At 42.6% G+C, this 27,620-nt stretch overlaps 1 protein-coding gene across 4 annotated transcripts; it reads right to left on the bottom strand.

The window, feature by feature from the left end:
* Window positions 1-121: 121 nt before the first annotated feature.
* Window positions 122-26,769, bottom strand: LOC109646519 (voltage-gated delayed rectifier potassium channel KCNH8-like). 4 transcript variants are annotated; one of them, XM_069521192.1, is made up of 15 exons: window positions 26,314-26,769; window positions 16,450-16,683; window positions 16,161-16,298; window positions 15,197-15,342; window positions 13,961-14,219; window positions 13,409-13,566; window positions 11,375-11,582; window positions 9,644-10,021; window positions 9,177-9,376; window positions 8,271-8,520; window positions 5,481-5,695; window positions 1,970-2,244; window positions 1,421-1,530; window positions 1,192-1,244; window positions 122-1,043 (listed from the first exon to the last, which is right to left on the bottom strand). In XM_069521192.1, the coding sequence occupies exons 1-15, from the start codon at window positions 26,462-26,464 to the stop codon at window positions 324-326; spliced, it is 3,495 nt and encodes a 1,164-aa protein (XP_069377293.1). In that variant the 5' UTR covers window positions 26,465-26,769; the 3' UTR covers window positions 122-323. The 4 variants fall into 4 exon arrangements, with proteins under 4 accessions (XP_069377293.1, XP_069377295.1, XP_069377294.1 ...); XM_069521194.1 differs by having other exon boundaries at window positions 26,328-26,768; XM_069521193.1 differs by lacking the exon at window positions 26,314-26,769 and adding an exon at window positions 24,390-24,813.
* Between the last annotated feature and the right edge of the window lie 851 nt (window positions 26,770-27,620).

The raw sequence follows: 27,620 nt of genomic DNA, 5'->3' as shown, positions 1-27,620 counted from the left end.
AGTTCAGACTTGAATCATCAGCTGTTTGTGTCTGGCAGTGTGTAAATAGTGTTTTCACGCTCACAGATTTTCACATAAATTCTTCTCGGTTTACGGCGAAGTATCAAACTAATAAAAGAGAAACTGTAAAACCAACTCTTTTATTATCGGATCTGCTTACACCTGGTGCACATGATCATAGTTTAGAATCCTTTAAAATCAATGTATTTACATCCTACTCACATGCCAAACTTTAGGCAAGTGTTTGTCATGCAGTAAGTCGTGTGGTGCATGCTGGTCCCCGTCCAGTCCCGTGCAAGTGTCAGTGCCTCGTTCTTCTCAGCTCACGCTGACGGCTGTCCTTCGTCGACGAAGCTGAGCTGGGCCGTGCTCTCCCCCCACTCCATCTCGTGCAGGTTCGGGATTGGATCTCGGGGGTGTGAGGGCTGGAGAAGGGGCTGGAGGTGAGGCTGGGAGAGGGAAGACTGGGATATGAATTGGGACTGAGGATGGAACTGGAGCTGGGACTCAGACTGCGACAGGAGATGTGACTGTGGCTCGCTACCACGTCCGGATGAGTGAACCAAGAGGGGGTTGATGGATGACGGCTGGCTTGATGAGAAAAGAGAGGGGATGGAGGAGGATGAGTGAAGATGTGGCACAGCTGTGTGCTCATGGGGAGAGCTGTTGAGTGATGGGGGAGCGGAGCGATGGGAGAGGTGGCGAGGCGTGTTGGTGTGATGAGGAAGTGGAGGAGGATGTTGGGGAGGGGAACACTGAAGGGGATGGAACTCTCCTCGTGAGGCCTTCATGCTGAGCTGAGGAGAGGGCGGCTCGGGTACCGGGGCGGCCGGACGGTTCCGTTCGCCTGAACCTTCCACAGGTGTGTTTCGGATGAGAAGGGGCGGGGCCGGGGAGCAGCTGTGCGAAGACATGCTGGGAGGCGGAGTCACAGTGTTGGGTATCAGCAGCACGGCGGGGTTGTGGAAGAGAGGCTTGAGGAGACGCGTCATTTCCTGCAGCTCCTGACTCACAGCTGTCACCTGACGGGAAAGGACGCTCATCTGGAGAATCAGAAGAGTCGTGTGTTAGTAGAAAATGACTCAAGTTCATCTTCAGGGTTACTGGGAAACAAAGGAGTCAAACTAGAAATTACAATTTTGGATTTCGTTTTTTTTATTGTTTGTCTCTTTGTTTTTTTATCAGTCTTACCTCATGTTTTAGCTTAGCAATAGTCTGCATGGTGTCCCCATCATCCAGGGCCCCTGTGGACACACACATGCTGAGTGAACAAGTGCATCAACAGCTGATAATTAAGAACAGACTAGTTTATTCATTCATTTATTCAATTACACGTCAATGAATCATGAATCTCAGACGAGGCAGATAATGTCCTTTAAAATAAGAAATGAACGTGGTCCAGTCATTTGTGTGTGTTCACCTGAGGTGGCTGAGTCAGGGCTGGGTAAGAAACTCGGAGATGCACTGGGAGTAAAATCAAACTTCGGAGCTGCAGCGCTGTGGTTGTCTGTCTCGAACCCGTCCACAAACCTGAGGACACGCAGGAGCAGGGAGACGCTGAGTTTCACACAAGGCCGAGGGATTGTAATAAAGAAATCAAAAACTTTGATGACACGATGACAACATTAAAAATGACTGACTGTAGAACACCTCCTGTATAGAGGCCCATTTATTATTTTATCTTATTTTAATTTTATTTTTGTGTGTATATATATGATGTTTAACAAATAGGAATTTAATCAATATATTTTCAGATCTGTTTGCTTTTCTGAAACTTAGCACGTAAAAGCAGTAAATACTTTCTTTGCAAATGTGTCTGCAGAGTTGATGTAAATAAAATTAGAACACTAATGACATAGTGACTCAATTCATGCTCCCTCAAACAAATTAGCCTGCAGACAATTTGTGTAATTTTACAAGTCACAAGTGAAATCCCTAATAAATGAACACTCAACGAGTGTTTCCCTACCGAGGGCTGAGGTCCGGCTGCAGGCATCTGAAGCTCACCACGGGGATCTGCAGGCTGGCGGGCCGAGCACGATCACTCGCCGGCCTGAAGGGTCTCGGTGGCAGCAGAGGGGAGCGCAGAGGGGAGCGCAGTGGGGAGCGCAGCCCCCGGCCCAGGCTTCCGAGGGCGGACATCTTGGCGAGGGGAGAGTGCTCCCCCTCGGACCCGGACCCCTCCTCGTCCTCCTTGATGGAGGGAAGCTTCTTCAGGAATCCTCCGTTGCTCTCGCAGTCTGTCTGAAGAATGAAAAATCAACATTAGAGAGAAAGTGTCTAGTTTGGGAACCACTGGTGAAGACGGTCGTTCACAGTCATCATGGTGATCAGAGAAATGCTGTACTTTCATTTTATCATGAAAAGTTTGGGTGAAAATCCAAATATATAGATATCAATATACTTCTTTTGTAGCTGCATTCTCAAGAATCTGTGAATCTTGTACACACAGTGAAACTTTGAGTATATTATTGTCACTTTTCAAGGGTAAACACACAACAGACTCCCAACCTGAATTAAGTAGGTGGCATGGAACTGGGACACAGTTTGTGAATTAATGAGACCTCAGAAATAGCACAGTTTTGAGGTGGAGCTCTTTGACCAGGTGGTGGAGCTGCAGAGCCGCAGACGAGTGGTTGCAATTCACAAAGGATGCAATGGCACCGACATCCATTCAGTTTATCGGCAGCGCTGCACAAAGAGCGTTCTCATTCAAAACCAAGCGAGTGTCGAAACCATTCACTCGCAGAGACACACGGCTCCTCTGAGGCTTTATTTTAATCTCAGAATAAATTTAAAGAATGGACGACCTTTAAAGATGCTCATTAGTCCTGAAAAGTTCAAACAGATATTAATAAAATAAAGTTCCTGCAGTCAGCATCTTCTCACTGGTGGCTGATGGCTGGTGTTTGGGGAAAACTAATAGACTAATATTTCCCTTCATCTTCTCAGGACTGAAATTGAAAGTTGATTAAAACACTGGCAAACAAATCCCATCTCCTCCTTTCATTTCATCCCCGTCTCTTCCCCTTCTTCTTCTTCTCCTCCTCCTCCGCTGTCACCACCACTCTTCCCCTTCTCCCCCCCTCGATGTGTTGTCTTCCCCATCCAGTCTTTGGCTCACGTGTCCGGCTGGTATTTTTAGATCACAGAGGTTTAATTTTAGCAGAGGTTTGCCTGGAGGGATCGGAGCGAGGAAGGGGCTGTTTGGAATTTCAGTGTGTGTGTGTGTGTGTGTGTGTGTGTGTGTGTGTGTGAGAGAGAGAGAGAGCAGCACGTGCCACCCTTGATATGCACTGCAGCATGTCACAATAAGGGCATCAACCAATGTGTGTCTTTGTGGGTGCAAAGAAAGTGAGTGCAGCATGTGAGAGATGTTGCACATTTACATGGGTCGTGTGTGTGTGTGTGTGTGTGTGTGTGTGTATGTGTGTGTGTGTGTGTGTGTGTGTGTGTGTGTGTGTGTGTGTGTGTGTGTGTGGTCTGATTTTCCCTCTTCATCATTCAGCAAAGACAAATATGCTGTGTTATGATATGTAGGTGTGATGTCTCTGTGTGTGTCAGCACATGAATGCAAACATCAGCGTGACTCTTCCTCCTCGTCCTTTTTCATACTGATGTTTTTCGCGTCTCGTCTCCATCTGGTTGTTCCTCTAAATTTAGCCCAGGCAGGGATGACCCCGCCCCTCCTCCACCCATCTGACAGCTCTATTTTTAGCCCCATGCCACACTCTGTGGAGGATGCACTACTGCTCCTGCTGCACGTGTTTACATATGTGTGTGTGTGTATATGTGTGTGTGTTTTCAGGCTGGTGTCAGCTACAAAAATCCTTGTGATGGAGACAGATGAGAATCAGTTATTCAGTTTTACTTTTTTGTGGTCGTTTCTGATATAAAATGTAAACATGTGGTTTTAAGGAAACAATCAGCACATTACAAAGCTGCAAAGAGATCGAATACATTTTCTCCTTTATGTGCCTTTGATTGATTCATTTTCTCTAATTAACGTTGTTTCTTTCATTAGATTCTGAACTGTTATGCTGTAATTATACTGTCTTGTCAATGTTGTCCTTTTCTTTTCCTCCTCATTGTGTTTTTAATTTAGTTTTGGTGCATTTCTTTGCCTTGTGTAAAGCACTTTGAATTGAAAGGTGCTGCACAAGGATTCCAATTTTCGTTAAAGATATTTTGTTTGCAACTGCGACCGTCCAAGAAATCAAAACATGTCCTTTTTACACTTCAGTCTAAACAAAGGGATAAAGCACATCAATTATAAAGTTTTTGAGATGCTCATAGGTGGATTGATTAACTCCCTGTTTCCTTCTGATCAGTAAATAAGAATAGGCTAGTTCCATATTCAACAAACATCGATCTTCTCCTCTGACTGCTGGCAAGAAAGCGAACAAGTGTATTTCATTTTATTTATACAGTGTATGAAAATGCTGGAAAAACCTTGGTTTCATTTGAATGATTCACATGCAGGCCATTCATCATTTTATTTTTTGTAATTTTAAATAACAGACAAGCCAGAATGAAAACTAACGAGCCCTCGTTCTGTTTTTTGTGTCCTACCCCGACCGGAGCCCAATGTAGTGCAAGCTGCACGTATTTAATGGTATCCATAGTATTTAAGTATATGATGTTAATCTTATAATAACATGGCCAGGTGTTAATATTCTGGTCCTGTATTCTAAAGCCAAAACACAAGTTGTTGAATTACGATCATACAGTGTCTGGTCCCCTGACGTTTCTCTTGGATCTCTGCTCTAATTAACAGCTTACTCACACTGAAAATGTGACTTGGTTATTTCCAGTGTACACTAGTTATTCATGTGTACGCCGCAGCTGAGTTCCATCTGTAAATCCCTGGCACCAGTATCGTCCATGTTTAGCTTAAGTTCTATCTGTTGGCTGCATCTCTAGCAGCTTCCTCCTCATTCCTCGTCCAGATGGCTAATCTTTTTTTGCAAGTGCAAAGCCATCACGCCAACGCTGTGTAATTTGCTGGCCGGAGGAGGTCGGCGCTCAGCTGAGACGATTGTGGAAAACAGAAGGAGTTTAATTATGGGTTTTAGCCAGAATTGTCTTTAAGGACACTGGACAAAACTGTGCTGCATTTCCAGGCAGTGATTTTAAAGATTCGCCATTGTTGCCCCAAGTGAAAGAAAAAAGTATCTCAGGGTTTTGAGTGAGAGAAAGATGGAGTGAGAGATCCACAGGCAGACTGACAAAGCATCAACAGTAAACTTAAACGAGCCCTCAGTCAGGCTCCAAACCTGCTCCTTCAAATAAAGTTATCTCTGGTTTCAAAAGGATGGCGCCAGACAAAATGCAAAACTCAAGGTTTCAAAGCAGCGATGGATGGATGGACATTGCAAAACTTAGCTGGCACCTTTATTTGTGTTGATTTGACCCTAACTTATATCCTATTAAAGATTATTAAAAAATGTTAGGGACATGTTTGATGAAATACATTGTACCTCCGTGTTGTGTCCTTCCCGGAGGTTGTACGTCAAATCGTGTTGAATCTCGGTGATGAACTTTTGGGCGTAGTCGGGATACAGACAGAGCACTTCACGGAGGCCTTTGAGGCTGATGTACTGCAGGTCACAGTAGGTCAACGCCTTCACACAGGCGTTGGTCTTAATCACTTCCTCCTGCGTCAAACAGTCAGAGCCAATCAGGTCACCCCGGCCTGGAAAACGGAGACACGGCAAAAATCATTGATTTCAATGGAACAGGCATTTGTTATTTTCAAGTAGTTTGGTGTTTTCCACCATAAAAGTCATTGAGAATATGTCAGCAATCTATTTTTTATATTCTTCCAGTGATTTGATTGGATGGGCTGACTGTGAAAAGCCAGGATCAAGCGACCAATCATGAGTCTCAGCTGTCAATGGTCACACAACTAATTAAAACTAAACTTACCAGAAAAATGAACAATTGAACAATCACATAAGTGTGATGAGAACCACCTAAAATGATGGAAACCATCTTTGAGAAGGATTTATTTCATTTGCACACTGTGTGGTACAGGTGGATGACTGTATATTAGACTGGAAGGTCTGTTGTATTCTTTTATTTCTCTTTTTATTACTGCTGCCTCTCCACCTCACTGCCGTCTCCACAGCTGCAGATCCAAAGTGGCAAAGCCAAAATAATTGCAGTGCACCAGTGTGTGTGTGTGTGTTTGTGCATTGTTTGTAGGTGATTGCGTGCGTGTTTCGTGCATTTTTCAATACCCACATGCACGTGCAGGTACAGCACCTTGCTATGCTAATCAGTTCTCCCTCTTTCCTCTGTGGGCAGCAGCCACTTCATTATTTACACCAGTTACATCATTAATATGAAAAACTCCATTGCCAATTTGCTCCCTCTGCAATATATGGGCCTGAACTGATTCCAGTGTTTGTGTTTCTCCATTCTGTTTCATCTGTGTTGTGTAGAATGGAAGTGTTGTCAGACTCGGCTCTGGAGAGAATCTTATTCTGGAGGAATGACAGGCCTCTGGTTTAACTGTTTAATCAGCTGGCTACTGGAGACGTGTTGTACTTTGTTTAGTTTGTATTATGTGAATTTTTGGGTTGCAGAGTTTTGGCTGAGTGGAGCAGTGTCTCTATATTTTAATTGCTTTCTGGTATTTGTAGATAACTGGATTATTATTAGATAACTAATGCTGAGGTTTTTGATTGTGAATTTGTCTACAGCAGTTCAGCTTGTCAGTTTGTCTTAGCAGCTAAAGAGCCTGATTTTCCTTCAGGAGTAAAAGTAGGACTGACGACAGGATTAACATGCATGAGAAGGCCAGAACTCCAAATGTATGATTATGTTTTCTTTTATATGCTGGATGAGTAAATGTGTAACTGCTGGGTAGTACTGTCACTATAACACCTTTATTAGGTGATAATATATCAGAGCTGTTCCCATTTTGTTCCTCTGCTGCCAAGTAGCAGAATAAATACATAAAGTAATTCATTAAATGGTGCATTACTATCGTTTATGGATTTCTCTAGAGCTTCTCGCTTCTCCCTAAACTGTTCCATCAATCCCGGGTCAGACTCAATCTTTCACCCGACGGCGTGTGGAGCGTTTGCCCACAGGAACAGTGTAATATGGGAATGATTGCAGAATTTATCAGCGCAGGGCTGCTCTTCTTCATTATGTTCGTCTTCATAAAAGCTGGCTGGCTATAAACTCTGCCAGTCTGATAACTTGTTAGTGGTAAAAGCCCTTTCTCATCTTGTGCTCATAAAGCCACGACCAGACTGAGAAGAGGTATCGTAAGATCGGTTCTCTCCAATGCGCAAATTGGTTTGTAATTTTAAAGCTGATCTAAAATTTCTATATATTATTTCTATTTCTATATTCCTTAATAAAGCACTTTGTGGCTATCCACAAACAAGTCTTGTATTCTTGTATCAATCTGTTCCAATGATTCTGATGCTTCTCAGTTGTTCCTCTTGTGTTTTTTTACGGGCAGTTGGCCACAGTTGTTCCTATATTACATCTGATGGTGTAAACAGCATAAATTGCAAGGTAGCAGGTTGTTTCTGTAGTTTTCTGCAATGTTGTGCAGCTTTTGAAGGGGCCATCAAATCCCTCAACCGTTCCAGTCTCTGACTATTTCTGTATTGTGTATTTCCCAGTTTCTGCTGAGGAAAGAAGTGAGAATACTAAGAAAGGCAGCTGCAGCTGTGGTTGGACAGGCTTCAAAAACATCCATGACATCAAAATGGCGACAGCTGCCCGTCTTCTGCTCCAGGAGGGTTTGGAGTCCAAGACAGAGGAGCCCCTAAAGCTCCTTGTTGGCCCAACTGGAAGCTTGACTCAAACCCACCCACCCACCAAATCGAAGCGAAGCCCATTTATGTACTTACCCACTTCTTCAACCTGGTTCTGGACAAGCAGAAATAAAAGGGTGTGGACAAGGGATTGATGGAGAATCCCTTATTAACCAATTACAGGAAATGGTGCTTTCCATGGTGCTGAACTTCAATGGTGTGTCATTTTGTGTTCGACATGTATTATATTAGATTTTATCAGGATTTTACTATTTAATATGTGCATCTTTACAGAATATTACTGATGGTTAATATATATTTGTTTTAAATCACAAAGTACTAAACATCTATTAACTGTATATGAACAGAATTTCAATGAAAAAGAGAAGTAAACACAGTTTTTACATTTCATTAATATTGATGCAGCTAATGAGGCACAGTTTGAAATTTTCCAATTTCTAAGCTGTAAATTGTCAGTTTGTATTTTACCTAGAATGGCCAGCACGGTGTTATCTTTCAGCACCTCCATGGAGCCCGAGCACACGAAGTAGATGGCCTGGAGGGCGTCTCCCTGGCGGATGAGGAACTCCCCTGGGGCGCAGAAGGAGGTCTTGATGATGAGGGAGAGGGAGCGCAGGCACCCCCTGCTGGCCGACTCGAAGAGCGGCAGCTGCAGTAGCTCCTTGTTCAGGTGCATGGCGATGTCGGCCCGCAGCTCATCCGGGAAGTCCTTCAGCAGCTGTGGAGAGGAAATGTGCGTTTGTTTGACTATGAATGCAAATTATGAGTCTCTATCTCTTTTAGTTTTTCTTTTCCTTCTGTATCGTTGTTTGACTGTGAGTGTGTGGGAAGGTGAAGGCAACAGGACGAAATAAAACCTTTCACCTTCCCACATAACAAACAGGTCCTCTCAGCGTTTAAAGTCTATCTTGAGTCAAACTTACTCGCATCTCACACATAAGAGCAATTAAACAGCTCTCTGGGACATTATCCGCTGAACGAGTCATGCAAGGGATAAACACATTTACCCAAAAACCATTAGTGCCTGTCCAACAGCATGTTATCACTTTAAAAAATATTATCTGTTGCAGGCAAACTCACTGAGAGTGATTTTTGTGTCAATGAAGCCATTTCTCCATGAAATTAAGATTGCTGCCCCAGCATGATGGAAACCAAAACAAAAACCTAAATGCTCTCTGTGACTTTGGGCCGTTTCTTTAGTTTGCCTGGAGGGCAAATCAGCCGACTGGCACTTTCAGTTTTAAAACCATTTGATCCCATTGTAAGTGACAAGATCAATCCAATCCCTAGGTCACACAACCTTTTCAGAAAGTCCAGCATTCTCAGAAAGAAGCTTGTTTGCCATTTGGAGTCAGATAATATGAATTATCCTACCTCACTGACGTCAATACCATTGTTGACAGACCAGGTTGTCTGGAAACACTCCATCATGCGTTGCTCAAGAGCCTTGGGCAGCCTGTGCACACGGATGAAGTCCTTCAGGTCTTTGGTGCGGGTCTGGTAGAGGGAGCGGCGCGAGTACATCCTCTGAATGATGGCGGTCACGTTACCAAACACCACGGCGTGCATTAGTGCTGCAGAGGAGACGAACAAAGTTTCTGGGGGAATTGGAACATGTATCTACATTTCAAGGGGGATTTTCAGTAACTTGGTTTTGCAATGAGCTGTTGTTTGTTTTGAAAGAAATCAAAGATGCTAAAACAAGATGCTCTGCCCCTGTGCTCAGATTCGCCTTTGATTAAAAATTCATGACCCTCAAAATCCTTGTATTCTTTAATGACCCACAGCTACCAAGTTGTTCAATGTGTGTGAAAGATCCTAATAACAATGTGGAGTGTTACCTCCGATCAGCATGGTGCAAATGGAGAAGATCTTCTCAGAGTCTGTGTTGGCTGAAACGTTGCCAAAGCCCACGCTGGTCAGACTGCTCAAAGCAAAGTACAGTGATGTCACATAGGAGCTCCTGACGGACGGGCCGCCGCTGAGTGTCGTCCCCGAGCCGTTTGGCGTCCTTGCCCTGGCCCTGCTATCGTTCCACTGGCCCGAACCCAGCAAACCCACCCCGCTGAGCTGCTCCAACCCGGAGCCATTCCACTGGCTGTAGTTCGTCAGACCCGCCATCACGGTGCCCTGCAGCGAATCGGAGACCCCCAACAGGGAGGTCAGCGGTGCCAGAAAGTATGGCGTTCCCAAGCGTTTGGCAAGTTCATGGAGCCAGCCTGGTGGGGGGAAGATCAGGGGACAGTCCAAAATAGTTTGTCAGTTTAATGAGAATGCATCCATGCTTGTAAGATGACCTTTACTAGCAGGCTTCATTAGCTGCGGTAACAAGGCTGGAGGGACAGAGTAATTACTTCTGTGTTGGTGTTTGTGTATTTGGGAGTGGAGGCCAGATACACTGCATGCTCACATTTCAGATAATGTCAGCTACATTTACATTTATGCGCGGGGCAAGTCGTTTGTTTAGCTTTTGAATTTGTCCTCCTTCTTATATTTTCAACAGCTTGCAGGGCTTTTCTTTTCTTCATTTCATTATTCCGACCAGGCTCTTTGCAATGGACATAGATTAGTATTTATTTATTTATTTATTTATGAGTATTTTACACTGTCTCATTTCATCTGCCTCTTTTGCACATGAGAGAATTGGTATGAAAAAAATATTTTTGGTGGATTATTTTATCTTTGTTACTGGCAGTGTTTCAAGAAATCTGTACACCTGTTCATTTTAGTCCAGAGAGATAAATGTTAAATAAAATGTATACATTTTCTGACGCCACCACTCTCTTCACTCCTCGTCTCTAGTCTAATAGATTAAAATCACTTGAACAGGATATATGCCACATGCACCTCACAGTATTGTTGTTGTTTGGCACCGGTGGGCACAGTAGGAGGGGGAGAACGGATCACCATAATTAGAAGTGTTTTCTCTGTAACATGACACACAAATATCACACGCTGAGTGTATAAGAGCTCTGGATCGATTCTAATGGAAAATGACAAAGATAATTTTTTCTTTTGTCTCCATTTTCAGGCCCAAACACTGTCGGCTTTTCCATTCTACCATTGTGATGCAACTCTAAAATTCTTTACCCCGTTAACATGTGAAATCAAACTGCATTTTTGCAATCAGACCATGCTTGACCACAAGTCAGTACAGGTGGAAATGCTCATGTTGTGATCCGCTCAGCCAAACCAAAATACCTCTGGCGGTGTAATTGCATTGTCAATCTGTGTACAACAACTACAGGGGCGGAAATTATAATCGGTGCAACTGTTCCAAACAGGGATGCAGCAGCTGGAAGTTAGCTGCTGCACCCTCTCAGACAAGTGTGGACAGAGTGGTTAGGAAAACATTTTGGGTGAGTAATTGAGTCGTAGCGGTAATCACGTGCAGCTTCAATTATATGAATTTACCCTGACAGAAGCTGTTCTTTTAAAACCCTCAGGAAGCGTGTTTGATACTACAGGGACACTTTTTAGATGAGGCATCATGCACATAGCAAAAGCAACCATTTGATTGTCCCCTCGAAAGATAAAATTGCTGATAACACGACACACACAGACACACAAACCTATATCCCAGGAGGTGGGGCTGTTGCTTTCAATCTCGCTGCGTCCGATGAAGTACCAGACGCAGGCCATCCAATGAGCGAGCAGGGCGAACGTGGACATGAGCAGCGTCAGGACCACGGCGCTGTACTGGGAGTAGCGGTCCAGCTTCTGCAGGAGGCGCAAGAGACGCAGGAGTCGCACCGTCTTCAGCAGGTGAACGCCAAAGTTCTGGGAGAGGAGTTATGGAGGTGAACAGATATTTTTAGAATTTAGATGGGATGAGTTCCTGTGAAATGAATAAGGAATCAATCTCTAATTTAATCTTAAACGGTTTCTCTACAAAGCCAGGGAAGGGGTGTAATTAGACATTACTTGATTACCCTGAGAATTTTAATTAGTCCTGATTGGAAGCTGTGATAGAGAAGAACCTGCTCCACAGTCTCAGCTCAAATGGGATGACTAAAATCCATAACATCACATTTAAATCCAGATGAACTTAGAGAAGATAATCAGAGACAATCGCTGCCATTATCATCCAGAACTTGAAAAATGACTTTGTCCTAAATCTTCCGCTCATTGATTTCCTCCCATTAATTCTGTATTAACTGAGGATGCAATTCTCTGCTCTTCTAACCGTCCCTTAAGTGGCCTGTTAATGGAAGAGAGCTGTGCTTCTGACACGGCTGATGATGAATTACATCACACTCAGACAGGGTCTAATTCTCTGGATATGTGGGTATGCATCCATTCAGGGAATAATTTCAGCACATAACACATGCTGAAAAATAGCTTTTCTCCAGTGTTACTTTCAGAGGTGCTGACAGACACAGTGGTTCCTGTTAATACTGTTGGACCACAACTCAGCAATATGCCAAATATTCCTCTCATACGTGCCGATAAGGCTGGTAACGTTTTTAGAAGCGATAATAGTGGTTAGGGGGGGACTGGATTAAAAACGTATGAAAGATGACATTATGAGGAATCATGGGAGGATTGATCCAAGCACTTATGAGGAAGTACAATAATGTTAAACATCACGGGAGCTGTAGTTTTTTGAACGTTAGCAAACATCCGTGTTTTAACAATTCAATTGTCTTGCACTCTTCCAGACTGCTCCCCTCTGCAGCACAGTGCTCACAGTGATAAGGCTCTACACCCCACATCATCTGGCCATTCTAGCCTCCACCTGTAATCTGCGTCAGCACACTCGTTTATCAGCTTAATTACCAGTTGACTAATAATGAGTTTCTTGTTGTAGCTTAGACTCCCTTCAAGCTACGGCAGCAAGTAATGAGCGCAGGAGGCTGGAAACATTCTAGTGGTGATTTTCTTTATTTTTGCTTGTTTGTTTGGAAGCCCAGTTCTGTCAATTAGATCCTGTACGTTCTTATCTCTAAACATTACAAGATTAGAAATAATGGCACATTAGAAATAATGGCACGTCACACACTACAGGATATTACAGATTAGTCAGTCAACACAACTAATCTTCAGGTGGAAGAGATTTAAATTGTCAGTTAAATATGTGGCACCAGTGACAGACGAGCTCGTTTCTATCTTTAGTTCAACTTGGAATTCTCGTGGGGCCTGATCAGGTTTACATCAGCCCGAACTTGCTGCAGTGGGAGCCCAGCATTATGATGATTTACTCAAAGTAATGACACATGAAACTCTCCGAGCCTATGTTTCTTCATATCTTATCTTATCCAACAGCAATGACAGTCGTCCACAGTCAAATTATTGAGAAAAAAACATTTATTATGTAGTTTTTTCATCATTGGTCAAAATGGGCTTCCATTTGCTCTCAGTTCGTTTTGCTGTATCTTTGTGGAATAATAAATAGTTATGTGTGTTCAGTGTACGTGTCTATTTGAAGGCTGCTTCATGGTCGAATTAAATCACTGGCGAGAGACGCAGGAGAGTGTTATTGATAAAAGAAAGTTTATTACCACTGGCAAGGCCCATTGAGCTTCTACCTCTGCATCACACATTAATGTCGAAATGCCACTTAAGGACACACAAGAGAGTTGTGTTTGTGTGTGTGTGAGGCTCACCACACTGATGTTGAAGGCGTAGAGCAGGTCGAAGGGCAAGGCAGCGATCAGATCCACAAACAGCCAGGAGGTGACGTAGTGAATGCAGATGGAGCGGGAATCGTACACGACCTGGCCGGACGTGCTCACGTAGGTGGTTCGGAAATTCAGCACAATATCTGACACACAGACACAAAACTTGATTCATAATTAGGTTCTATGAACTTCAGCAAGACCACCGGGCTGTGGGAAAACGTCAAAGGGGTTTACTGGAGTAAAAGTAGAGAAGTGTGAAAAAGAATATCCCCTTTAACAAGCTGTCTTTGAGTGGGATTAGTGGAGTTGTTTGCCGGAGGGCAGACAGCAGGTTGACATAGAAATATAAGTGGAGCTTGTTTGGGAGGGAGGTTAAGGGGAGTTGGACACTGTGGACGACGGCGCAGATGAAGGGATCAATTTAGAGACGAGGAGTGATCGAAGGAGCGGCCTCCTGATGAGGAATTGGCTTTAATGGTTGAGGATCAATGATATTAAAGTTAGAAAATAAAGGCAAGAATGTGAAAGCAGCCTCACCGATGATAAAGAGGATCTCCACCAAGATATCGCTCACACTTGGAGGGTTTCGCGCCGCCGAGCCGCCGTCCTCCCGTGCCTCCACAGCGGTGAAGCACACGTTGTAGGGAACGGTGACGGCCACATAGAAAGTGGCCAGCAGGATCAGCCAATCCCAGCCGGCCTTGAACGCTCCGTAGTGGAGCAGGATGAGACGGGACTTCTGGATGTCTGCCACCTTGTACTCAGGAACCGGGTTTGCGTTGGCTCCGAGAACACTCTGGGTGTACGGAAACACAAACACAAACACAAACACACACACACACACACACACACACACACACACACACGAACATTAATATGGAACTCACATTAACCATATTAGCATTCACGCAATAACCACTGGGAGCCCTTAATTTGGAAGGACCTCAACTTGTCAGTATAAATATTTTATCATCAGTTCTACATGTGCAGAATTATTCATTGGTTTCTGTTAGAACTTGTTGCATCAAAGGAAAATAGAGATTAGCAGCTTCGCTCTAAAATACTAAAATATATAATAATAAAGTCACAATCTATACCATAAAAAATAAATATATAAAACCTTTATGTAGACACAGTAGTAAACATTGAAGTACACATTGCAAACACGAAGCATTGTTACAAATTGAGTTTTCAATCTTTTGACTATGATACCTAATCAGCCTTCTCTCAATAAATTCACATTTTATACCACTTTTCTTACTCCAAGATCCAGAGTCATTGTGCTGCATGGGGATTTTTTTTCTCCTCTCACTGGCTTGAATTTACATGTTTTCACCTTGCTGAGTTAAGTAAGAATATAAATCCAGTAGAAACAAAGCCCTTGGAGAACGCTCAACAAACTAATTACCCCTTTTTCTGCAAATACAAGTTTGTATGAGTAATCTGCTGACACTGTACATCGCAGCCCTTCAGAAGTTAATACAGTGAAAGATTAAATTGACTGGAGGCTGGGAGGTTTATTAAAATCCTGCGACACTACCTACACAAATATGTTTGCTATTTTACGAGGCTTACAAGTAATCTGACAAAAGGTTTATCGTGAATAAACATGAATGTGTGTACTCTGCAGTGTACTCATAGTTGCTGAGTCATTTTTCTTCTCGGTACAAGTCGAAACTCAGAGCAAAGATTTAGGATCAAACCTTAAATCCAAAAATATCTGCATCAGGAGGTCAACACCTCATTAGGACAGAATATACCGTCGCGTCTCACATTGTTGATCTTGAGCTTGCTCTTGGTCTTGTCCTGTTTCTGTAGGTGTCCGGACAGCTGGTAGAGGACAGCGCGACTGCGGCGGCGCTCCATGCTGAAGCCTGGAGGGCGGCTGACCTGGCGGATCTCGAGGCCCGTCTCCACATCTGAAAACGACAACACACAAGAATCAGAGATACGTGGAGTAGACACATGGAATAAATCTCGAAACTACAGACAAGAACAAAATTAGAGACCGTATGAGGACGACTGCTTTGACCACAGGTGTGATGGCTCCAAGTTAACTTCCAGTGTTGATACTTGAATGAACTGTGCAGAAAGTAAGTAACAATCGCACTGAACAAAAACACTTCTTCTGGGTTTAAATGAGGCTCTGGAGTCTAATGCTACCATGTGTTCTACAATCAGGTTTGTCCTACGGTTTAATTTTCACATTCGTGTCTCACTTTATGTTGTTGCTGATGCTTACAGCTGCAAAAATCCGAACCTAATCCAAATTGATTGGGCCAAACAACACATTACACGGCCTGTATGTAATGAAAGCATTAGGTTGTTGAAGCCGTAGTGTATATTTACTGCTCCTGTGGATCATGTTAACACAGTGAAAGTACTATGAGCTTTGAAAACGTCAAATCAGTAGAAGACGTGTTCATGAGACCCTAATATCACCTTGATTTGAAAAACAAGCATCTGATGATGTACTCATTCATAATTTATGTGTCCACTAGGCCCATGTTAACCTCAAATATTTTCACAACAAAGTTTTGCATAAGAAAGTTAAGTTACAGTCAAACAAGAACTGCACATTTTATGGAAAGCAAGCAGGGCGCTTGGAGAGCTCACACCTACGCTAATGCTAATCTATTACACTGTGTATATTCTGCTCTATTTCCCTCTATTGGATCTTTTTCATGTGAGCTATTGTGGAATTCTCGTTTTTGTCCTCTTTCATACTTTCTCTCACCAGTGTCAGACTCGATGCCATGGTCCTGGTCCTGGTCCTTGTTTTCGGTGATGTCTTTGTGTGAGACCAGGAACAGAACCACCTCGCTCTTCTCGTTCTTTATGGGCACGATGTCCAGCAGACACCAGAACTTGGAGCCTGCTCAGAGAAGAGAGATGAGAATATTCCAGCCTAAAGAGAAATAACCTTGAATTCCACAAGGGAGATAATGTCTTTTTTTTTGTCTGACTCCACCAGCAGTATTGAACGTGATTTAAATTGACAATATCCTCCAGCACATCAGCCTCACCGCTCTTCTTGTATAGAACAATCTCGGTCTTGAACTCTCGCCGCTCGTCCAGAGCTTTCTGCATCTGCGGGGTGAGGCAGTCGCTGGTCTCGCTGCCATACAGGAAGTGACACATGCAGCTCTTCTGCATCAGCTCGCCGCGGGCGAAGCCAGTCAGTTCACAGAAACCGTCGGAGCAGTAGACGATGGGATAGAGGGACTGGACCTGGGCGTTTCCCAGCACGAAGTTACTGTCTGAGGGGAGGAAAGATGGGAAAGTAGTAGAGCAGAAGACACAGAAGAGGGAATCAGAGACACAGAAGCGTTGTTAATGAAGCTGGGGAACAGTTAGACGACCACAGGCATCAAAGCAGGAGCTCAGGAGAACCATTAAGGTTTCTACAGATACATGAAAAAACTGTTTAATCTCATCTGCAAGAAATATCCATTTTAAGTGATGCCTGTTTTGTACTTTTTTGTACGATTGTACTCTAGTATTTCCAATCCTTTTCTTTGATTATCATTTTTATGGAAAATATGATAACATGTTCTGTTATTGGCTAAATCGATACATATTAATATCATAGACTGTTTACAAAGATGGAAACAGACTCCAGGTCTGGAGAGTGGATTCAATGTGGAAGTGCCTGAACCTTTATTCTCTCTTCTAGTTTGCAGCTGTGATGCAATCGGTCTTCAAATGCAGCTTCCTTAGGCGGCGGCCCCTGAATTAAGACACAGCCAATGACCCACCTTTTCTCACTTGATTTTTAATGTCAGTAAACATTTTCCTCAGGAAATGTTTACTGACATCTGCTCTCGATCTCTAGTTTCAAGTCTTTTCAGTACAGCATGATGTTGAATTTGTAAATTATCGTCCCATTATGGTGGATATCTTGTGATTCAAGTACCTTCCAAATATGGTTTGCTTCTGATTTCAATGAAAAGATTGTGCTGAACAAAACTTGAGGCGTGGGTTAATTTCTAATCATTCACAATCAAAACTCTGCTGACAGGAAGCCTCACTGTTGTGCGCTGTGCCTTCAAGGTCTGCAGACGGTTTTGTTGCACTTGTCCCTTCACACTTTCCTCAACTGCAGGGTCAGAATCTACAATTTCACAAAGGTGTCATGTTAAATCAAAGACAATTAGATTAAAAGTTCATGCACGCCATTCACTCTAACTGTCTGCTCACTTTAAGGAGCGCACCACGGGGGAGTTTTTACATACCTGCTGCTTTTCAATGAACTTTACATCATCGCCTTTAACTCTGTCTACCGCCCATTTGTCCGCTGCGTCTCCCCTGCCTCTCTCTCTCTCTCTCTCTCTGCCTCTATGTTCTTTACAATGTTTCAAGAAGCTGCTTTATCACACATTGTATGAAATTGAGCTGCACAAGTAAACCTTACTACAGAGGGCCAACGTCCCAGATTTTAATTATAAAAGTAATTTCTGTATTTTCACAGCCTAGGGCAATTTGCATTAGTTAAAAAAAAAATGTCAGTGCAGCATAGAAAAAAATACAACCACTAAGCTACTGATTATATCACTGTGGGAATTTAGGATTTTCATTATTTTTAACCGCTCATAAGCTGTATACCTGATATACACATGTATCTGCCCCTCAAAGCAACACAATGCTGCGTCTTCTTTGTGTTCAGGCATGAAGCCACACAATGATGGAATGTGATGTATTTATGACCAGTGCATTAGTCGGCCAGCCGGTCTCACACATGACAGCCATACTAAGTGGTGCAGCCCCACACACTGTAAAAAAATCACATTTTGATTCACTCCTCAAGGACTTTTTTTGCTTTCTGTGGACAGCGATGCTTTAAGTGCTCAAGAAATCCAATTTAAAAACACCATGTGGATTGCAGAGTGTTTTGCTTTGTATGAGAAATGGCACTCTCCTCTGTTGTTTTCAGCCTTCTTATCTTATTCTAATAGGGGGCAACAAAGTCAGGAATCTTTCAAATCACTTAGTGATGATCTCAGACTGTCTCTACAGACGAAGAGTGATCTGCTATCGTATGATTTGCATTCACTTATGAGACAGGAATTGATGATATAAATTCATACCGCTGGAATTTGTTTTGTTCACTTTTTATTATAGTCAGAGGCCCGAAAGCACAAGTCGTCTCTATGACACCACAGGCCTGTTTAATGAAGTCGAAGCTGGTGCTGTGTATACAATATATAAGAAATACAAAAAAAGTGGGTGAGATATTAACCAATAATATTTCAAACTGAAATATAAAACACAAAAACAAGCATGTTCGTCGGTTGCAAGGCTGCTTCTCCAGCAGCTAACAAATGGTTTGACGGCGTCAGTTATGGGCACAATCTTGAATAATTAATGATGAAAGTGAGTTAGGTATGAAAGGAGACTCACACAGTCGAGACGTTCATTCTGCTGAGATCATTAAAGTCCAAACTTAAATGACTCCGCAAGACCGGAGCACTCAATTTGAAGAATGAGAGCAATATAAGACGAGAGAGCCGGCACGCAAATATTGAAAGAGAAGGATGGACAGAGTGAGAGACGGATGAATAAGTAAAGACACAGAGAGAGTGCGATTGCATGAAGATGAACTGGGGACAATGAAATTGAATAATATGTGTATTAATAAAGCATGTCCAGAGTAAAAGCTCATTCCAAAGAAAATAAAACTGTCATTTGGTGCAGGAGGCTCAGTGAAATTCACATGTTTCATCTGAGGCAGCAGAAAACAAGCTATGGATCAAATAATAACTGAGAAAACCAAAAAAGCTATAAGTAAGTTTTCTTGCTGCTGAATGATGAAATAGTGGTTTCACTGAGCCAAATCTCAGAAGACTTAAAAAAAGGGAAGGAAGAGGTGGATTTTCGTAAACAGTATGAATGTCCTCTCGTATGTTACTGTTGAAGATGTCACTGCAAGCATGGACATGGCTCTCCACAAGGTTTCAGGCCTCTGCCGAGCTCTTGGATAAGATCGAGGCGGTCGGGGCTCTGTGCATCTCAGTTAGCTCCTTCCACACATAACTGGGAAAACCAGAGAGGCTTGTTTGTTTCACTAAGTCAGATACTGTGGTGGTGCAACTTAATGGAACCATCGTAAACAAAAACAATTACATTTCTATTCAGCCTTTCTCATTAAAATATATCGTGTGTAACCTTGAGGCTCAAACAAATGCGATGAATGCATTTTCATCCTCATTGAACTGTGCAGGAATGTGTATTCATGCAGGTGCATCACATATGTGTCCACTTAAACTCAAATAGTTTTACTGATCGGGGAAACATGGTGAGCAAATGCATTAATAATAATAATGTAAATGTCGGAAGCACAAAACCACATGATTATTAAGCAGTGTTGCACATTTAACTGCATGAAAATATTTGGGATGGAGCAGCAAAGAGTCACATCTTAAGCATTTTGTGAGTGTGCATCGTGATCAGACCCTTACTCACATGAACATTCTCCCCCTAAGACATGATGGGGGCTTGAACCCTATATTTTACCATACCTGATGCACATACAATACCAGTATATGTATTTATGTATAAGTATATATGAGTATATGTGAGTATAAGATACAATAGATATTAATATTTACGTACTATCAGACTCTCGAATCACCAGACTCGGAGATCACTCACAGCGTGAATGACCACAAATCAATTCTGCGTCTGAGTAACTCCTTACTCCTGTGTAATGGCACAAAATGGACGGTGGAATGAAAAATTGGAATAACGCAGTTTATGAAGGAATGAAGATTGACAGACTTTACAAAATAATGTGAAACTGAATGTTGGATTGGATTGTTATACCTGGTAAAATAATTATAATCATAATTCAGTTCTGATGGATTCATCATGTTCAGAAAAGAGTTGAAAACGCACCTCCTGCATGATTATTGCATCTAACTAAAAGTTTGGAGCATCTGCCCTTGAGCCGGTCATAAAGGCGGAATAATGTATTCATAAATATGTGAATTTCATCTTAACATAATTTTATTGCTGAAGTTGGTGCTGATAAAATATTGATGACTTTCTTACATGAGGTGCAGCTGCTCTGTTGCTCTTCTGCTACCAGAAAAAAAACTAACTCAGGATCCATCCACAGAAAATCCAATTTATCAATTTTCTCTGGTAATGAGATGACATCCTGAACAATCAATCAGTTAATAAATGATAAATAATTCTTAGTTTCAGCTGCTAAACATCACCAATATGTGATTTTGATAAATGATTAGAAGGCTCTGACTGTATATAAAGATGGACGACGTGTCTCCACTTCCTCCCACTATCCAGAAATGAAGCTAAAATACCCCATATAGAATATCTTAGCATTTGAAGCCAGAGTCTGTGCAGTAGTGAGCATGGAGCAGGCAGGTTTATGAACTGTATTAGACTCTTTATATACAGTCTAATACAGGAACTGCATGGATTTAAGGATTATTACCCAGAATTATGGCACAAAACAGGAAGTAAAAAGGTAAGAAACCTTTATCAGAGCATTATAGAAACCAAGCACATACAGAGCAGCTTCCCACAAGAGGGGGAGAGATTGAGATATCTCTGGGTTACAAGGGGCTGAAGCTCTCTACTGAAATGTAAGTAGAGAAAAAGAGAAAGAGAGAAATTCCCTGGAGTCTCCGTGGTTAACGTGCCGCATTAATGATGTATGGAAAAGATGGAAGATCCCAGCTTCTGACCTGAAAATCCTGTTCTGCTCAGCTGGCTTTGAGAACCCACTATCACTCACAATGAACATGCCCCGCAGTGTTTTTCCTGACATTGCTTCAAGTCATGAGCGTGGTGATGTGCTGTATCGTGGCCTCACATATTCTTTCTCTGCCCATGTTATTTGTGTGGTGTGTTTTATTGAAGGCCTCCAAAACTCCCGTCATCTTCTCTGAACCAACACTAACTAACGCTGTGTTCAACTCCTGCTTCTCAATGCTTCCCTGCCAGCGCCCCATAGACAGCTGCGTAGAGTCATACCGTTGTTTGGTCCGAGAAGCACCTCATTAAAATGCCCCGACTGTGTTTTTAACCATGGGCCTGCCAGAGGTTAGGAACAAGAGTGTAATCATGAATGAAGTGCTCAACGTGAGCATCGGTCCAGACTACATTTCCTCACACAAGGTTGTCCAAGTGTGAGGAACTGCTGCTCACCACACGCGCACCCTTTGTCTTTTTATATCCAGAAAAAGTTTGAGATTATGAGTAATACTTAAGAGAAACTCAGCGATGATGGTGTTGGAAGCTCCTGGAAAGACTTCGAACAGCTAAACGTTTAGTGTGCGGGGAATAGGGGACTCCCTGACCGAGGCTGATGTGTTGGCAAAGTCTGGAAACCTTTAACTCTGGGTGGCTCAGGTTCAAAGCCTCTTTTCTGGGGCTGCTCAGAGGAGGGTCATCAGTTCCTGCTGTGACGCAGGCTGAGAACTAAATGAAGCTGGTTTGATCAGCCCAGGGAACTCATGAATCAGTGGACAGGTATCAGGATGAAGAGAGGGGAGGTTGAGGAGACCATGACGACAGACTTTGTTGTCAAAGTGGTTCTTCCATGCTGTCATACCACTAGAGAGGAAGACGGATTCAGACCTGTTGGGGATTAATGCATAAGGTTCAGTTAAAAGAGGATTTTTCATAGTTTCCTTTTGAATTCCTCATCTTCACCAACAGTCTTTCCTATCTCCCTCCAACATCATTTCTGGTGCACGCCGCTGAGCGCAAGGACAGGAACAGCCAGCATGAACTGAGCTTAAGACCCTGGAAGCACAGATGCTGTTGTTTTTACCTTAATTGACTGACCTTTAGTTTCTTTTTCCTGAGCCGTTCCAGCTATGTGAAAAGGTTTTATGTGCCTGTAAGCTGGCAAAAGGACACTGTGATTCACATTTGTAAAAAAAAGAGCTCTCCAATACTCAGGGTTTTATTCATCTGAGCCATCTGGAGAAAACTCAAAGAGGACCGTGCAGTGCATGCTCTCTGGACCAACGCTACTTGGGTTATTATATGGGAGGGGGTGTCATGGGAGGAGTATATGGTGAGGGAGCCATTCCCCAGGGAGAGCCTTCTGATCCCTGTATAATCAGAGCCGGAGCTGAGCTTGCACAAAGTGGAAATCAAGCATCATCTGAGGATGTTGGTCTCTTGCAAGGCCTCTCTGACACAGTTTGTAGGAACAACCCAGGAGTGGACACTTTTGTACATGCAGATAAATCAATAATATAGATCTTAGGTAAGTCTGGGTTTATGTTTAGTTCATGTAGCAGGTGGAGAACTCCTCATATCAGGATGAAGTGAGTAAAGTCTCTGCTCAGCCTAGAAAGCCCTTAAGGATCTCAATCTGCCGGCCTGAACACTGGGGCTGCCGGGCAACTGCAGGAAGTGATCAGAACCACTTCCATTAGAGGAGAACTGATTGCTGTTGACACATATAGAGAAAAAAAGAATCCTAATTGAATCAGTGCTAACTCATATAGCTTTGTCTTCAGGGGAAAAACAAAATGTCACATACCTACAGATGGCACAATATTATCACATGACTGATCATTCCTCTGAACACACTGCAGCAGGAATCCAACTACGACCTGCACACATTTATTTATTTACTGCTGTGTTTCAGGAAATAGACAGATTCCACTTGCCCTTCATCCACACATCTGCTGCCCGGTCCTGCCTGCGAGTGTGTGCCTTCAGAACTGTGTTATGTAACCGTGCTAAGCTTTAACAACTGCAGTTTGCACATTGATCGACAGTGATTTTCCAAATGCGCAGAATGATTTGAAGGGTTCTGCAATGACTTCTGGGCCAAAACAGGTGAATGATATCCATACGTTAGAGTAAGAGTCTGTTAAACAATGTGACTTCTTCATCTTCAGAGAACCGTGCATAGGTTTAGATCAATATCTGATCAGAGTTCAGGTTCCACCTTCACTTTATGAATCGCTTTGTGTTACATGCGGTTGCTGATGTAATGGTTTGAAATGTTTTAGTCATACAGAGCTGGTTTTTAAATCTGATTTGTTTATTGTGCAAAGGAGGCTCCTAGAAAACACCAGGTCCCTTAAAGCTCCAGCTTTAGTGTTTTAACTGGTTTTAATTGAAAATTTGAGGCCTGGTCTTTGAGAGTCAAAATCAAAGTTGGCTTTTATGCTCATATTTGGCAGATTCCCAAATTCATGCATATAATCACGTTACCACAGCAAATCAAGGAAGAGTGGGGAGAAGTTGGGGTTAACAGGGGCTCAGCAGCTCTTAATTTTTCGCCTCGGGTTCACCTGACAGGTTAATCCACACCCGTGACTGGTGTGTGAAGTATATCTCTAATTGAATCTGCTGCAAACTGAATCCACATCCAATCGGAGCGCAACGTTTTAAAATTGATGGACAGATCTCGGTTGCAAAGCTGCAGCTCAAAGCCTGATTTGAATGGTAATTATTACGCTGCATTAATTCACACTGTACATTATAGCAGCTGAGAATATTATCTCAATAGACACAGACAGGAAAACACATCTTTGCCTCCAATTTCTTAAAAATCTGTATTTGGTCCTAAATGAGACGTCTGTTATATTAAATCTATTGCTTTACTGTAATAAATCTATAATGTTGTATGAATCGAAATAACTTGATTGACTTTACACCATCTGTATTTTTGTGCATGCAGTGACAGTAGGAGCCCATGCATCACATCAGGCTCTGTAGTGGCCACTAGACTTAAGGTGCTTCATGATTCCTTACGTTAGGGAGCCTGCTTTCATTCATCACCATTCATTCAGAAGTCAAAGTATCAGTGCGCCAGTGGCAGGTCCGTCTCTCATGTGCCCTCAATCCTTATTAAGCTCTTTGTAGGTCATTGGATTAGGACTTTCAGAGTTTAAACTAATCAACGCATCCATTCATGTGCCCCAAAACATTCAGGGATTAGGGTAAACTCGCAGATAAGAAATGCACTCACGGGTCCCATCGAAACGTGTCGCGATGGTGTCCAAGAAGGTGTTCTGAGGCGCGATGAGACCCCGCATCACGGGCATCCGGGAGCGGGTCGAGCCGCGTCTCTCCCGGCGCTCCGTGCCATTGCTCTCGGCGGGGGCTGTCACAAAGCCCGGCAGAAAGCGGGACGTGGTCCCCGGCGCTCCCCCTAACCCCTGGAGGAGGGCGCCGAGCCGAGACACCCGGGACTCCACGGTCCAAAAAAAGTGACCACCGAGCAGGTGATCCCGGCGAAGAGGAGGAGAGAGGAGCCGCTGGAGGCTGCAGGGGCGAGGACGCGGGGACGGAGGGATGGAGTGGACCCACGGCGAGGATGGTCACATTTACGCACGGGTGTACTGCGATGCAATCTCTCTCTCCTCCTCCCCTTCCCTCTCTTCCTCCCTCACTTTTTCTCTACAAACAACCCCCCCCCCCCCCCCCCCCACTTCTTCAGCAGAATATAACCAAAACAAGCTCCCCCCCAACCTGCTCTCCATCTCTTTAACATTCAATCAGTGTCTCTTCACCTCTCAGCCTTTTGATGGTGTGATGGATGCCTCTTAAAAGCAGGGGAAGGGGAGGTGTTTCATTTTCTTTATTAAGGGTAATGCTGATGAATTCATTTAGTATTTTCAGCAGTGTCTGTCTGCCACGTTTCACACATTGAAGCTGCACAATTTGTCACAAAAAAGATGGAAACATCAGCCAATTGTGCAACTGAATATGGTGATGAATACCATATGTAATACATTCAATATTGTGGAATACAAAAGCCACCTGTGCCACGGGGGAAATGTACTCGTCTATTTTTTTCTGAGGGATGCAAGACAAATAATATGATGGGCAAATTGGTTCAGACAGGTTTTGTGGAGTTTCTTGTTCCTGTTTGTGCACTGGTTTCTCATGGGTGCTTCTTGCATCATCCAAAACGTGCAGCCTATAGTTACCTGTGGGTGCAATTGTGAGTCTGCATGACAGGCTAACAGTTTCCTCTTAAAGACTTGCTTTCTGTCTTCAATCAGATAGTGCACACTCTTTAGTCGATAGATTACTTCCTGTTTGTGGCATCTTAACTCCATCTTATCAAGGTATTTTGTTATCAACTTGTACATTCACTTCTTGAAAACATACATTTTCCCGTGTCAATAGGAAAAAAACAACAGACACACATTTCTAAAACCAATAACTAAACTGAGTGTCCTATTTGAAAGGAGCCAAACAATTCCATTTTCCAAAGCTTGACTTCCTACATATAAGTGAAGTTCAAGTTTTGGCTGTTTTTTCTTTTACTGTCCTAAATTTTAATTTGGCCACAAGAACAAATCAATTTAATCCCGACATATGCAAAATGGTGCATGTATTCACCTGTGCATGATCACCACTTAAACCGGGCACCACTTAAAAAGAGCAAAGAGCAACTGCCTGCAGACAACACTAAACTAAGCTGTTCCACTTGTCACGTCCGTGGATATGCTGCAAAATACAAAGAAAGATGCAGGAGGAGGTGGTGCAGCGTCACCTGGAGCCAAGAGGCACCTCAAACTCAAACCAATTGTTGCACTATGGTTTTGATTTTAAAAGAATAAACTATGATTGTGATTCAGTAAAGTGCAGGCCATGAGTGGTATTAGTAAAGAAATACCGCCATCTACTGGACATGAAACGATATTGCAACAAATTCAGATTCAGTAATTATATAACACGCTTACTGAATTACAGAACACACACACACACACACACACACACAGATACATACATTAACTAGTGAAGCACTTTGCAAACTCTTTTTATAGTGATATATGAATATATTATCATTATTTTGTCTCTAACCTTATTTCTTTGCTGAAAGTAAACTTTTAAAAGTTGACATTGAGAGGTGCAATAAAATAATATAACTCAGTACTTACTGCATGACACTAACCTCTTGGAACTGCGTCTCTGATCTGATGTCAGTGGCGATGACAGCGATGCTGCTGGTGATGATGAAGATGAAGACTCCCAAAGTCCCATGTAAAGCTTAAAAACACAGCACTTCCTCCTTCCCCCACACAGGAACATGTGTTTGTTGTTGTGAGAGTTTACTTTGTCCAGTTCTTGCAGCAGCAACGTTCAAAACAAATTAGCCTTCAGGTTATCTAGCTAAAGTTTTCTTCTTTGGCACCAAACTCCCCCGAGTAGCGTTACATTTCTTCAGAAAACATTTCTCCTTGAAACTCATTCACTTTGTCGCGTTTTTCAGCTGGAAAATATCGCCGGAGTTTGACGCATTTTCGCTGATTTCGCCCAGAAAACGCGACATTAGCTACTTTTCTGACGTTGACAGGCGCCATGTTGCTTACGTAAGAGCTAAGCGCCTGTTGCGTTCAGGTCGGGTTCAAGTTAATCCTGAGAGTGACGTCTAAAGCGAAGCGACCACCCAGAAAAACGTGTATATTGTATTTTTACTTTTTGATTTCCAGATCAGTACAATACATGTTTGTTCAGATTTTGTACACAAATGTTTGTGTAACCTCGACTGTGACAAATTCAATAAATCAAAAAAAGCCAGAAGGAAACATTCTTTTATTATTAGTTTTTTTTAATTAATTAATTAATTTTTCATTATTAGTTTAACACACATATTGAACTAACAGATCCTTCAATCATTTATTTTGCAGTTCAAAAAACTACTAGTAGGTGTCACTGCAGGACCAGTCACAGCTTCAAGCATGAGAGTGATGTCATGCAGTGAAGTTTATTTTATTTCATTAAGACAATAGATCAGGTAGACAAAAACACACTATTATATGACATATATGTTAATCCCATGAAGAAGGACCCATTTTAGATATATTTTACATTACTGGACTGTACGTAAGAATGAATGTGTGTCATAAATAAGATTAACATAAATAAAATAAATAAGATAAAGTATAGAAGTTTTTTGTTTTAAATATCCGAATTGGCAAAGTAACTAGAAAGTGCAAAATAGATGTAGGGGAGTAAAGGTATTTCTTTAAGTGAAAGTGAAAGTACTTTACATCACTTGAATTAGTTACATTCCTCCACTGGTTAATGCAAAAATATCAAGGCACGCATGTGATTGAATGTGTATTATGCCCGTGATTATTAGTAGTAGTATTTGTAGCAGTAGTATGAATCCTGTATTTGTGATAGCCGTGAAGGCATCATCCTGCAGCCTGTGTGAGGCTGTTAAAAAAAAAAGCTGCATTTT

This window comes from Paralichthys olivaceus, chromosome 24 (assembly GCF_024713975.1).
Source record: "Paralichthys olivaceus isolate ysfri-2021 chromosome 24, ASM2471397v2, whole genome shotgun sequence".
NCBI classification, from domain to species: Eukaryota; Metazoa; Chordata; class Actinopteri; order Pleuronectiformes; family Paralichthyidae; genus Paralichthys; species Paralichthys olivaceus.
Note: the sequence above shows the minus strand (reverse complement) of the source record. Positions and strands in the feature narration are given on the sequence as shown.